This window comes from Cupressus sempervirens, chromosome 7 (assembly GCF_028749045.1).
Source record: "Cupressus sempervirens isolate cs-2001-9-10 chromosome 7, ASM2874904v1, whole genome shotgun sequence".
Classification (NCBI taxonomy): Eukaryota; Viridiplantae; Streptophyta; class Pinopsida; order Cupressales; family Cupressaceae; genus Cupressus; species Cupressus sempervirens.
This window is the reverse complement of record NC_143124.1, coordinates 57,874,260-57,889,110: the sequence shown is the minus strand read 5'-3', so window position 1 is coordinate 57,889,110 and position 14,851 is coordinate 57,874,260. Positions and strand designations below refer to the sequence as shown.

The 14,851-nt window shown below is 34.9% G+C and overlaps 1 protein-coding gene across 3 annotated transcripts; it reads right to left on the bottom strand.

Annotated features, from left to right (window-relative positions):
- Window positions 1–3,326: 3,326 nt before the first annotated feature.
- LOC149545465 (disease resistance protein Roq1-like) lies at window positions 3,327–13,090 on the bottom strand. 3 transcript variants are annotated; one of them, XM_089790670.1, is made up of 5 exons: window positions 12,236–13,084; window positions 10,956–12,111; window positions 10,579–10,863; window positions 10,370–10,479; window positions 8,870–9,108 (listed from the first exon to the last, which is right to left on the bottom strand). In XM_089790670.1, the coding sequence occupies exons 1-5, from the start codon at window positions 12,760–12,762 to the stop codon at window positions 9,105–9,107; spliced, it is 2,082 nt and encodes a 693-aa protein (XP_089646796.1). In that variant the 5' UTR covers window positions 12,763–13,084; the 3' UTR covers window positions 8,870–9,104. The 3 variants fall into 3 exon arrangements, with proteins under 3 accessions (XP_089646795.1, XP_089646797.1, XP_089646796.1); XM_089790669.1 differs by lacking the exons at window positions 8,870–9,108; window positions 10,370–10,479 and adding an exon at window positions 3,327–3,870 and having other exon boundaries at window positions 12,236–13,090; XM_089790671.1 differs by lacking the exons at window positions 8,870–9,108; window positions 10,370–10,479 and adding an exon at window positions 8,282–8,843 and having other exon boundaries at window positions 12,236–13,086.
- Between the last annotated feature and the right edge of the window lie 1,761 nt (window positions 13,091–14,851).

The following is a 14,851-nucleotide window of genomic DNA, read 5'->3' as shown; positions in this document are numbered from 1 at the left end:
CCCATAAAAACATTCACCACTCATCCATCTCATACATTCAATAAGTAAACTGAAATATCATGTAAAGCATATACATCTAAAACATGTAAAGTAAGAATTCACATACATATGACACCAGATTTGATTACCCAGAAACCCTCCAATGAGAAGGTAAAACTAGGGTGGGGATGACACCCACAAGTATTCACTACTGTAGTAATAAAGTGTATCCAATGAAGGTTACAATGTCTTGATCATGAGACATGATCTACCCTATGAAAGGTATGCCCTGTTAAACACTTACAAAGACTATTAGGTCTCACCTTGTTAAAAGATTTCAACACCCTATTAGAAGTGTGTCTTGCTAAAGGACTTTAACTCACAATTAAGTAAGCACCTTGTTAGAGGATTTCAATACATCCTGTTGGGACTACTCTATTAAGATATTTGACTAATTCACCTACTAGAATGACTCAGCATTGATCCTATAGTTAGCACTTTGTTGCTTGATGATAGATCACCTCTAAATTGATGTATTCTCGATCCTTCTTGATCAGATGTCTCACTATTGTATACTATTCCCTTTGTCTATTCTCCTTTAACTAATTCTACAATGAAATCTTAGATCATAACTCCTTAGCCACCATGAATGTTCTATTTGCGCATACAAACTTCTCTCTTTTCTCCTTTCGCACACCTTAAAAATTTTAGGGTTTTTCCTCCTTAAGAAGACTTAGCTAACATAGGGTTAGGTATGAATCAACGACTGTGATTCATCCATTTTTCCACTTAAATCTTCACTTTATCTGATTGGCTACATGGAATTCATAGGGATTCCAACTTAAGATTCATCCTTGTCTCCAAAATATCGTAATTCAATCTTTAAGTCAGCTCAAAAATGGTTTACATAGTTGTTTGTGCCATTACAAACAACTATGAAAAAACTCTCCTACTCAACATTTGAAGTCTCTAATGCTTGACATATACTAATTTCTATACTGTGACTTGGCATCTAAATAGCTTGACATGCACCGCTTACTCAGCTTCTGTATCATTCGGCATACATTGTCTACTCAACAATTGAGTGACTCGACACTCACTGTGGACTCGACATGCTCTATCATATACAAGTTGTGCTTAGCATATACTACTTGTTTGGCATGAACTAAGTAAATGACTTAAGTGTGTAGATACTCATTAGTCAAAACCAATCTAAGATCAACAATGAACATCCTGGCAAACCAAGTACCAGGCCTTCTGAAGACTCTATAACTATCCTAGGACTATCTTTTTTGCTTTTCTTTTGTTGTCTTTTCATGCATAGTTGTGTTTTGGCCTCTTGTTTTTGGCTTGATTTGTCTTTTCTCTTTTGGCTATGAGGCCTTTTGTTGTTTGAGCTTCGATTCTCTTGTTTCTATGATACCTTGTACAAGGTTTTAGGTCCTTTAAAACCTATTTTTGCGTAATCAAAACATTTCAAAAAATGAGATCAATAACTCAAGTAGTGGTATTGGTATTGGTAGAGTTGATGTTGAAGTTGAGGATCACTATCAAGCAAATGAAGGTATGTAGATTGGAGAAAGACATGGAACATGATGAATGACTCTATGAACTTGATGGCAAGGAATTGGAGGATTCAAACAATAAGATGTTGTGGCAAGTTTAACAATTATGGTATGATGTGTCAATTCTAAATTTTTTACTTATTAGTAATTAGTACAGCCTACATTCTAGATTCTAGACAGTAGCCTCTGAATCTAATCATGATTCATCTATCATTCATAATAAGTTATATCATTTTGTAAATGTCTAATGTCAAAAAAACATGTACATTTTATGGTAGATGATGCAGTGAATCAAGATTCATTCAAATTTACCATTACTATTTTTTTTTTGCATGTTATTATGCTCATATGGTAAATTGATATGGTACAATCCTTGATAATTTTTATGAAAATATAGCAATTCAAATAATAAAATTAATATTCATTCTCATTACTTTTTTTACACATGATAATTGATAAAATTCATGAATGTATTCAATTTGCAAAATTTAAATTTGAATATCCAATTTCATAATCATGAGTTAAAATTACTAAATTTACAACCATTAAATTTAGCAAATGACCTTGAATTCCCTTCTATATAAGTATAGAAATAAGAGAGCAACAATAGCTTCAAGTCATTTTACCTCATGGGAAGAGTCTTAAAGTAGCATCAAATTCAATATCAAATTATTATTTTTTTCCTTTGCATTTGATAGGCCTATTAAGAAAAATAGCATTTGGATTGTGTTGCATTTATCTTGTTCAAGAAACAAAGTTCAAACATTAAAATCATATCAAACAATTACAAATAGAAATAAAGTAAAGACTACAAAGATGATTAAAATCACCTTCCAAGTTTCACATACTCTGATGCCTAATGGATATATTATGATATGATTAAAGATTGGGTCAACTTTTTTAGGATGTTGAATTCTGCTTCGTTTGGAGCTTGAACATTTGTTATGTTATAGCAGATGACCTTTAACTTTATTAGACTTCTATATTTGGAAGATTTACTTAAAAGAAATGCTATATCCAATAGTGCATTCAAATTCACCAATGTTTTGATGCAATTCAAAATGCCTTTTGGAGTTGAATCTTGAGGAAAATTGACTACTTTAGACATGATTTTGGCCTCCAACTCTTTTTGGTCAACTTCCCTTCCAATGAATGTAGTTGATGAATTACCAGGGCAAGGATTAGGCAAACCAAGACTTATCATTAATTTTTCTCTATCATCCATCTTGGTGAGCTTTCTCCCAATTGAGTTCAAATATTCCTCTCCTTCTCTTATACTCTGGCATTTTTGAATGATAGTTGATGACTTTACTAATGCACTAACGTGGTCATAAACTCCTTGGTTGGCCAAATACTTGTCACTATGTGTGTTGAATATGTTTATAATCTATCTTGCAGTCTTCTCGAGCTTAAAAAGGTTTTAGTTATTCTCAATATGGTCTTTGATACTTCCACAAAAAACTCAAAAACTTTGATGCAATTCAAACCAATCACACAACCTATTGGTATTTGCCATAATTTCCCCCCACAGTTCTTCTTTAATTAGTTTGATTGATTTTTTGATTTTTTTCATTTGATTTTTTGTAGGTTTTGATTGTTTTATTTTCCTTATGTACCTCTTACAGCATTTGTGCCAACTGATTTTCACTTTCTTTCTTTATTTCGTTGGCTTTCTCTTCCCATTGTTTTTATTTTTCCCTTTCATTATCTAATTCCTAATTTATGTTATGATTGTATGTCCACTAGACTCCAACTTTTTGAAAATATCTACTGCAGATGCTCTTTCATCTTCAAGTTGTTTATTTCATTCTTGCAATTTGTCCCTGAGTTCTTTGAATTTTACATCGTCTTCCATATTAAAATGGTTCAGAGTATCACTAAGTTTCTTATTTCTCTATTCCAATTGTTCCTTCAACATCTTGAGTTCTTCTTCTCTCTCTACATTTACATCAGATAGTTTTTTATTGCTTTCTTCCAATTATTCCTTCATAATTTTCATTTCTATCTCCATATTCTATGGCTGAGGCTATGCACTTGGCTCTTGAGAGGAAGCACTTGTAATCCTTTTCTCTATTTCTTTGCATATGTTATCTACTACTTTCTCCTTTCCCTTTGCATTTTCGAGGTTTGCTTTTAACTTTTCAATTGCCTTCTCTGACCCTTTTTTCTCTCTCTCCATCTTGAACAGTGAACTATAGACCACAGAGTTTGCCTTTTTTGCCACATTGACTTTGTCCACATTTTTGACTTTAGAGAAATCTAGAGATAGTGTGCTAACATGACAATATGGTGGATTTATCTCACTCTCTAGTGGATTATTATCTAGCTGCAGGGGAGAAACAATCATAAACTCCATCAATATCATTAAAAATAAATATAAATAAAACTAAGATTTTTATAATTCAACATTATTAGATTTCCACAATCCCTTTAAAATGTATGAAATTTATTTCTAGATTTGATTGTGTAAGATTTTTAAGCATCAATGTTTTGGGTCACACTCTGTGATCCATCATCAGAGTGAGAGTGATCATGGAGTGTGATCTAGGAACATTGATGCTAAAAAAATTTACACAATCAAATCCAAAAGTAAATTTCATACATTTTTATATTTTTTACAGCTTGATTAGTTTAGGTACAATGAGAAAAGAATAGAGTAAAGAAAACCTTTGGTGTCATCCAAAACTCATGAAACTTTGAATTACAAGTTACAAATCATGTTCTAGACAATGTAGATTGGTGATAAATGTCACTTATTCTCTAAATTGCAATTACAATGACAACCATATTTTACAACTATAGCTTTATGATACAAATGATCAAGCTTACTTTAGGTGCCATCGATAGTCATATTTTGCAATTACATTGAATTACCCAATTATAACATCCCAACTTGATTGGGGAATAAAAGGGAACATGTTTAATCAGTACAAAGGTTGTTTCCATAAAATACATAGTCAAATAGAGTCCAAAAGAAAGATGAAAGTAAATGATCCATTTTCAAAATAGATTCTCTCTCATTCCTTAATTCACTTTAGCTATCATCGCCTTCTATAGTCCTCTATAAAATACATTTCTAATATTTTTTTCTACCAATGTTCATAGTAAATTCGGTAAAGGGTAATCTTACCATGTCTTGCATCATCAATAGTCAATAACCTTCCCACTAAAATAGATATCCCCAAAGTGCATTGGAAAAAAAAAAAACTAAAACTAAAAGTCTTAATATACTTCTCGATGTGTTGTTTGACAGTTACACCATATATCCTCTAATCAATATTATTCAATAATCTCGAGCCATTGGTAACAAATGAAAAGGCCTCCCCATTATAAATGATGATATATGTTAATTTGCATGCTTAGTTCCATTAATAGTTAAATGTTAAGACAAACAAAGAATAAGCACAAAATTGTAGAGTTCTCTTATGAGCATGAACATATCATAAATGAAAGAATTCGTGTGTGTGTGCACGCGCGCATGTGTGTGCGCGCGTGTTATCTATGTTATCCCCAACTAATAATGTAATGGGTAATGCTATGAATGTATGTAAGAGGGTTATATTAGTTGTTATGTTGTTATTGATTTCAAGTATTAGTTGGCTAGACATTATACTAATATAGTAGAGTGCCATATCATTTGATTAAGAGTATATGAGTGATGAAGAGGATTTGAAGAAAGTATGTTGAAGACAAAGTTGATAAATAAAATAACTTGGATAGTGATAATGTAATGTTCCAGTTTGATTTTTGTATAATCATGAAACATTGTAATGTATTGAGCTACACAAGGTAAACTGAGTGACAAGGTTAAAAAAGGAAGAAGTAGTCGTCGAGTGACTATAGTATTCATCAAGAAGTTGGCAAAGTAAAGAAGAAGTTTAGTATTACTCGAGCATGTGTAGTACTGGTCAAGTACTATAATACTCAAGTGAAATGTTATGTGGGTAAGTTCACCAAGATGGTGTACAAAATGAGGGTATAAGTGGATACCTTTTTTCTAAAATAAGATAAACATGAACTTGGATGAGATGTTTGAGGGTCATCCACTCAAAATGAAAAGATGTGTAAAAACATAAATTGTATTACTCAGAATCTACTTTCTAAACTACTAGATTTTTTACAAAACACATAAGATTAGGTGAGTCAAACCCTGTGCACGCAAAAATAGTTCTTGATTTTTTTCAAAAATGTAACATATCTTTTTTCATGTGCAACACAAAATACCTAGTTATATTTAGTGTTTTTCAAATCCTTTTAGTAGGACGATAGTTAAGAGTGATATCTGGAAGTTATGTAATTTTGTGTAATTTTCTAATGAGTATTTTTTAAAATTAATTATTGAAGTGATTGCATCCTAAAATTTTATTGCTTATTTGAGTGAAAAGTATAACTTGCATAAAAATAATCAAAACTATTTTTTTTAAACTGTATAGAATGAATTCTAAAACAATAATATGTAATTTATTTTGCATATCATTAAGTATATTAAAGGCTTTTTTTTTTTTTTAAAATGTTAGACATATGTTTGTGAGGACTATGAAGATAGTGGTAAAACTAATTAACATTTGCATTGTTAATGATGTCAAAAAAAGGAAAAATCTATATATTCAGAAAGGTAAGAAGATGTGTTAGATTATGCTGGTGATTTCAAAGATACCCACTTTATCGTTTGAAAACCTGATAAAGGCAAAGACAAGAATTCATCTTAGAAGATGAATAAATGCCTAAAGGATTGAAATTGGAGGAAAAATGAGCTCCCAAACCTTAGGCTAATTCCATCCACAACTTTATCAAGTTTTATGTTTTCAAATAACCAGATCGGGTTATTAGAGTCAAAATGTGTTGCAATGATTAAAGAACCCAAACATGTTTTTATGAGAAAGAACCTGATCAAGATTTTATGAGACAAAACCCTATCGGGTTATTAATGAGTGAATGCAACATATATTGCATTCACATAACCCTCTCAAGTTACTATGATAGTAATAACCTAATCAAGTTATGCCTATCATAAATAAAATAAATATTTATAAATATATAAAGAAATTCAATTATAATTGAACATTTTATATATATACATAACCATATATTTATAAGTATATAGCTAAACTCATATATAATTAATTATTTTTAATCTATTATTGTATAATCACACACACACACACACACATAATATTCATAACCTCTCTTTCGCTCTCTCAGTAACCCCTAACACCCACTCCCTCAAACCCGAAATCCTTCTCTATCCTAGCAAACCCCTAACCACTCTCTCTCCCCCCTCTCAAACCCTTAACTTACCTCTCTCCCTCTCCCTCCCTCCTCAAACATCTAACACCTCTATCTATCTATCTATCTATCTATCTATATATATATAGGGAACATTGTCCATCTCTAAAGTGCATGCGATTACAATTCTCATAATGGCCATGATATCACTTTAAAAGTGACCTCAAGAAGGATTTGTATAAGAATCAACAATCTTTTGACTACTTATCAAGTATTTCCAAAGAAATATATATTGGACCTTTTTGGGGAATATGAGATTTTTTAAAGCTATATATATGCAATGACCTATTTATATGCTTGAACTATTCTTAGAGTCATTTCATGAAAATGAGAAATATTAAGAACACAATTTTATTAGAAAGTCTACCAGCATAATTGTGTACTCATAAATAGTTAGGATTAGAATTTTCATTTTCCCAAAGTTGTTCTGGACACATTTCTTGCACCAATATTGCAATTGTATGAAGTAGTAGTAGCACTTTGTAATTATAGATAGTCATTGGCATCTATTTTCTATCTATACTTCTCCCCACATCTTTAGATCTTCATCTCCCCCTCTAGTACTATCTAAACTTTCCTCCCTCACCCCTCCTTTTCCACCCTCTCTCTTCCTCTCTCCTCTCCCCATTATCTACGTCTCTACACTCCCCCCAATTATCTACATCTCTATTTTTATCTACCTTAAACTAACTACACTTTAGGAAGGAATTTGAGATGCCTATTTTACAATCAAGATTCTTTAATGTACCTACTAATGCATTTTATGTTCTCCATGTTATCCTTGCCTCTTCAATCTTTTATTTAATCTAAACTTATTTCCTCCATCATGCCCCCCTTCGTGCCCTCTCTCTCTCCCCCCCTCTTTCCCCAATATTTGTGTCTCTATCCTCCCCATATTATCTACATCTCTACTTTTATCTACCTTAAACTATCTACACTTTAGGAACGAACTTGAGATGCTTATTTTACAATCAAGATTCTTTAATGTACCGTACTAATGCATTTTATGTTCATGTTATCCTTGCTTCTTCAATCTTTGCTTTCATTCTTGCCATACAAGTAATTGTAAAATGTGTGTGTGACAGTCAAATAACATACTTGCAAAAGATGTAAGTCTTTTTATTTCATCCAAACTTGATGTTTATGTGAAAAATTCTAAAGAGTTATTATTAATTATTATTTTAATTTTTTTCAAGATTTAAAATAATAATTAATAATATTTTAATCAGTTTTGTTAGTCCCTAAGACATGGAACTAATGTTCTCGGTTGCCCATGTTAATTAAATTTCTCAATGCTAAAATTTTGAACCTACAAAGATTGGAGTCATTTTATTTTTAAAATGATTTCTTTATGAAAATTTCATTTATCTGATTGGTCTATAGCATTTTTGCTGGGTTTAACCGATTAAAAATAAATAAAAATAAAAAGCAAACGACAAAAAATCAACAACTACGAATTTAATGCTCATCTGTAGGTGTTCATTAATAATGGGTGTAATATTTTGTACGACGAAACTCTTTTTAGACAGTGTTGATGTGCGTTAGAGAGATAATTGCGACGTCTCTGATTGACGATTGAAAATTACAGAAAAATGTAGACGACCATTACAAACGGATAAGTTTTCATCGGCTTTAATGCGGTGAATTGGACAGCCCTTTTGTCCAAATTGCTCGATTAAACAGCGACGCCCGGTGCGCGCCAAATATTCGTTTGCGGTCCAGTCTTTGTGGAAAATGGTATACAAACAATATACTCTTAGCATAGCACGTTACAATTTTACATTTTTAAGATTCTCTTCAAGCTTTTTGGAAAGAATGTGAGTGGAGTCGGCGAGTTCTCCAGTTTATGAGCTTGATAAATACAGCCATTAGAATAAAGAATTGATAGCGTACGCGCATTAAAATCATTAATTGAACCATTCAAATTATTTTCGAAAACCAAAATCTCCGGGTCTCGGTCGACGCCAATATTGGCGTCAGAAAACGGAGATTCCATCCCTTTGACGGCAAACTCTGGAACAGAAAACAAAAGACTCAAATTTCATCCACGCAGTAAAGCTTAAGTTCAATAAACATAACAGTAAGAACACTCCATTCAATAGCAATATTTATGATTGCCTGCTTAAAGGCAGTGTAAATTCACTGCACTCCAACAAAGTTTAGATACCCAAGGACTTAAAAGTACTCCCCTTTGCAGTAGCTTTGAAAGCCAACCCCCTGTCAATTCCGAGCCTAGCACTCAAAATCTACAGAGATTCATTTGCTTTATCTCAACTACCTCTTAAAGGCATTTGCTTCACCCCTGTGAGCATCACCTAGATCCAATGAGTGCTAAGTGTTCCATTTATTCTCATGAGAGATGGATTCATGTTGAATCACTACTCATGAAACATGGGTCATCGAGTTTGACTCAAAATCACACAGTTAAATCCTGATATTCATATCACAATTTGACTAGCTGTGGAAATTATCTCCTACTTATCAATTGATGAGCTTAAGGGGCTTTCTAATGAATGGTTCATAAGGCACAACACTTGGTGAAAGTTTTGCAAATGGGGTTGCAAGCTTTGGGTTTAACTATGGAGGAAACTCTGTAGTTAAGCGCGCTCAGGCTGGAGTAGTACTGGGATGGGTGACCTCTCGGGAAGTCCCGGTGCTTCACCCTTGTGAGCATCACCTAGATCCAATGAGTGCTAAGTGTTCCATTTATTCTCATGAGAGATGGATTCATGTTGAATCACTACTCATGAAACATGGGTCATCGAGTTTGACTCAAAATCACACAGTTAAATCCTGATATTCATATCACAATTTGACTAGCTGTGGAAATTATCTCCTACTTATCAATTGATGAGCTTAAGGGGCTTTCTAATGAATGGTTCATAAGGCACAACACTTGGTGAAGGTTTTGCAAATGGGGTTGCAAGCTTTGGGTTTAACTATGGAGGAAACTCTGTAGTTAAGCGCGCTCAGGCTGGAGTAGTACTGGGATGGGTGACCTCTCGGGAAGTCCCGGTGCTTCACCCTTGTGAGCATCACCTAGATCCAATGAGTGCTAAGTGTTCCATTTATTCTCATGAGAGATGGATTCATGTTGAATCACTACTCATGAAACATGGGTCATCGAGTTTGACTCAAAATCACACAGTTAAATCCTGATATTCATATCACAATTTGACTAGCTGTGGAAATTATCTCCTACTTATCAATTGATGAGCTTAAGGGGCTTTCTAATGAATGGTTCATAAGGCACAACACTTGGTGAAGGTTTTGCAAATGGGGTTGCAAGCTTTGGGTTTAACTATGGAGGAAACTCTGTAGTTAAGCGCGCTCAGGCTGGAGTAGTACTGGGATGGGTGACCTCCCGGGAAGTCCCGGTGCTTCACCCCTGTGAGCATCACCTAGATCCAATGAGTGCTAAGTGTTCCATTTATTCTCATGAGAGATGGATTCATGTTGAATCACTACTCATGAAACATGGGTCATCGAGTTTGACTCAAAATCACACAGTTAAATCCTGATATTCATATCTCAACTACCTCTTCCATATAATCTCCACCTCTTGCACATTATTTAATTTTCGTAACAAATCTGGAAATTCTTTCACAAAGGTTTCACGAACCTGCAACTCTTTTAAACGGGTAGGTGCCTGATATTCAAAAGAAGTTTAATTCTACCATTAACATTATGCACAAGGATACCATAAATGAAAACTAAATGCCCTTTTCGATGGGGAAGAACAAACTACCTGCAAATCGCTCTGCCACAATCTTTGGAAACGCCCACCGCTGATTCTTAAGCACTTCAAGTTTTGAAGATGAATCCATGGAGGAATACAAGGGTTTATATCTGAATTCATATCATGGTGAGGCCGGTTCTGGTAGTCTAGCTGAAGCCATAGAAGAGAAGCATCTGAACTATCTTCTGGTTCCCCAATAAAGAAAGTAATTTGACAATCCATGGATTTGTCCATAAAGGAATGGAAACACCTGGCCGTGGTTTGGGCTAGGGTGTTTTGGAATCCCTTTGATTCCTGCATCCCCAGAATGGATCTTACATTTGAGAAATTTTTGAAATTTAAAGATCTAAAGAAAAAATGGAAATTTCAGGGAGGGGAAAGCGTACCAGTGATTTAAGGTGAAGTTGGGGATGCCACAGACGACGAGGATTGCTCAGTTCATTTGCCATTTCTCTTCCCAAATCCCGCAGATGGTCGTGCATTCTGAAAGCAAACTCATCCTGCCTAGATTTCCATTTCACTTCCCATTCGAGAAAAGGCAGATAACTTACATTTTCCTCAATAAGGCATTTCTCTCTGAGTGTTTCCACAGCATGTTGACAGCTCCATCCAGATCCCTTCCATATGGTCATGGCCGTGGTAATGGATTTGTCAATAAAGAAGCACGCTATGTCCATGAAAATCTGTTGTTCTTCAAAATCCAATGAATCAAAACTTATCCTTAGTCTCTGCTTAATATCTCCAGGCAGAGCTTTCCGGGCTTTCGTTAATGCCTCCTGCCAATAACTCTGAGATCTATGAGATACATGCCGGCCCAGAACCTGAAGAGACAGAGGTAAGCCTCCACAAATGTCAACGAAACCCTGAACAAGATCCGCGTATCCATCAGATGGATGGGGTTGCCCAAAAGCGTGCCAGCAAAATAACTCTCTCCCATCTTCTCTGTCCAACCCTTTTAAATGATAACCTGTGTTAATTCCTGCACATGTAAGGACCCCTACCTCTCGGGTTGTAATGATTACCAGATTATTACCAGGCCTATTTAATATGTCCATCACTAACAGAGATTCTAACTGATCTACATGATCAATGTCATCTAAAATAATCAAGAAACTGAAAGAGCTGTTCCTTTCCAAACGATCCTTCAGTAAGCTTGTCCCTTCCTCGCGACTCGGAAAACTGTGATCCTCACAGAAGATACCTTTGAGAAGTTTACTCTGCAACAAAAGCAATCTATCACTGGACCAGGCTTCCCGAACGTCAAACAGAAAACTTGCTCTTGTGTATTTTGATTTCTTCTGGTTGAACAGTTCTCTGGAGAGAGTTGTTTTCCCAACCCCGCCCATACCAAAAATGCCAACGACATTAGCTTTCTTGGTTCCGCACTGGCTTTCAAAATCTTGAACAAGCTCATCAAGGCACCGCCTTTCAAAATCTTTGACGAGTTTATGAAGTCCGACTGGAAATTTGGCAACATGTAAACGTTTTGTCCTCTCTACTTCTTTTTGTACAGCGGCGACTATTTCTTTGCAATCGCCATAACTGCAGAGGAAAAGGGGAATTTGATGAGAACGAAATTTTGTTCTCTGCAATTAAACTGTTGCTAGAAGAAAATAAATATATAAATATATTTAACGAGAAAATTGAAATACAGCAGAAAACTTACTCTGGATCTTTGAATTCGTAGCCTGCGGTATATGAAACTTGTTGCAGGGTTTCCTTCCACTCCTTAATCTTCTCCGGATGCCTGCCCTTCATTTCATGGCTAACAAATGCCTCGGCATATTTTCCCTTCGTGATGTAACGGAGTGTTGATGGTTCCACCTGATAAAATAGGGGAATAATCTTGCCCTTACTCTGTGACATAAGAACCAGCTCGGCCAGACACCAAGGCGACTCCGCATATTTTTCTGAAAATATAGCGATATGTACTGAAGCCGAAGTAATTGCAGCCTTAATCATCGAAGGAAACGAGTCTCCAAGCTCCTTCTCTTCAGAATCAAGAAATGTCTTTATGCCCAGCGCCTTCAGGGAATTGTATAGCTGAGCAGCCAGGGTTTGTTTGACATCGGGGCCTCTGTGATTAATGAACACATCAAAGACTCTGGCAGATTCTTCCACTTCTCTCGGTCTGTTGGGAGCTTCGATTCCAGAGAAAGCATTTTGTTGGCGAGATGAGGACGAGGAAGCCATAAATGCAAGGATGGGGCTGAAACACAACTAGAGATCAACAGATATGGTGAACAAAGAATATATTTTGAGGAAGAATGGGGTGAATCGGAGTAGACCAATGGCTGCATATAAATGTTAGCCACTACATCCTCATTCGAGTAAAGGATTATGAGTTCCAAGACACCTCTGTGTTTTTTCCATACTGAAAATACTGAAAATAAGAAGGAAAATATTGAAAATGAAAAAGGAAAGGCATTTTGTGAAAAGAAAGACGAGACATCTAGTGTAAAGAAATACCGAGACATTTTGCCATTCCCGCTCTTTCGTCGCAAGGACAACGAAAGAAGTCGACAGCATTTTTGCTCCTTATTGGATATATTAAAAATAATAGAGAACGAGAATTTTCAAGTTAAACACAGATGGCAGCCAGCTATCGCACACTAACAAATATGTTCAAAAGTAATTCATTTCGTGGAATTATTTCGCACTCTAGTGGATAGAATTTCGTAGAAATCAGTGTAAAGCAAGGCGATTTAAGCTTCTTCACGGGCTGCCTTTATCTGCTCGAGTTTGGTGTTCCAGATTCCCAGAAGTATGAAAAGTATATTTATCTTCCAAAATTGTGAATAGTATATCTATCTTTCTAACTCATTTCTATGATATTGATTGTTGAACCAAAACGTAAGTCGGACGCAAGAAGGAAATTTGACATGACTGATTCTTATCTTTCTAGTCCTTTCATTCTCGAAGACGACAGGAATTGGCTTTTTCAAAATCCGGATTTGAAAATTTGTGTGTTTGTTTCAAAATTTACAAAATGGAATTAGCATACGAGACTTCCAATTTTGCTTCAAAACCAGGTTTTCCAACTTCTTTAAAAAAGTAGGAATTGAAAATCAAAACCTGGTTTTGTTTTTTAAGGAGTGTAAAAACACTATTTTTTGAAATTTTTCTTCAACTCCAAGCTAACGCATAAAAATGTGTCTTCAAACGCATCTTCCGAGTTAAACAAACGGTTTCAGTAAAATCCCAAAAATTGGAATGAAGATATACAAAACCTTGATTTGGCTAAACCAAGGTTTGTAGAAATTCGGGTTTTTTAAATTCCACAAACCAAACGGACCCTAATAGAACTTCAAGGAATAAACTTAAAGCAAAGACATTGAAATGTCTCTTTTCTGATTTTTGTATGATATTTCCAACCTTTAATCAGATCTTTAAGATGAAACAACTAATATCACAAAGATCCTCCAAATTTCTCAAGAAACCCCAAATCGGGTATGCCAGAAATGGTGCCAAAAGCTTCACAGCTTCACCTATTATTAATAAATCTGAAAATGGCCATTTTTATAGATTTTTCAGCAGCATAACAGCCTACAAAATGAAATTTCCATATCTATATAGCCTTTACACAACAGCTCACAAATGTAGGACAAAAACTATGCTCATCGAGCTCTCGAAATTAACACAAAAATGCTCGGAAACACCACAAAAACACTAATAAACTATCTCAGAAGTTTAATCACGTCCCAATACATATATTCAGCTCTATTTTAACAGCTTAAAGTCTGAAATACAGCAGCAACCAAAACTGATATGAAATGCTCAACTGAAAACACCAAACTCATGCAAAAAAACACCCAAAAACCCACAAATCTACACTGTTCAGCACAAAGGCAAACTCTGTATGAGCATGCACATGGAATGGCTTCAAACTCCCGTCCTTAGCCTTCCTGGAAACCTGCAAACTCCCGTTCTTGGGTCTCCCTGGAAACCTGCAAACTCTCGTTCTTGGGTCTCCTTCTCCACAGGTTTGGCAGCCTCTGAAGAATAACAAAGAATGAGCAAAAATCAAGTTCTCCTCCCTGCCCAAAATGCCTCCAAACCCCTTAAAAGAGGCCATAACTGTAACTCACGTCCAAGAGAGGTTAATGAAACATATTTTAATAATAATTTTATTTATTAGTCCAATGGTTTCCAAAGATTAACCCCCCTTTTTTCGAAACTTCACTTTCTTGGGCCTGCCTGTCTTAGCAAAGATTATTATTATTTTTTTATTTGAAAAGGGGACATGACAGACATTTCCCTAAGAAAATTAATTTAGATTAGT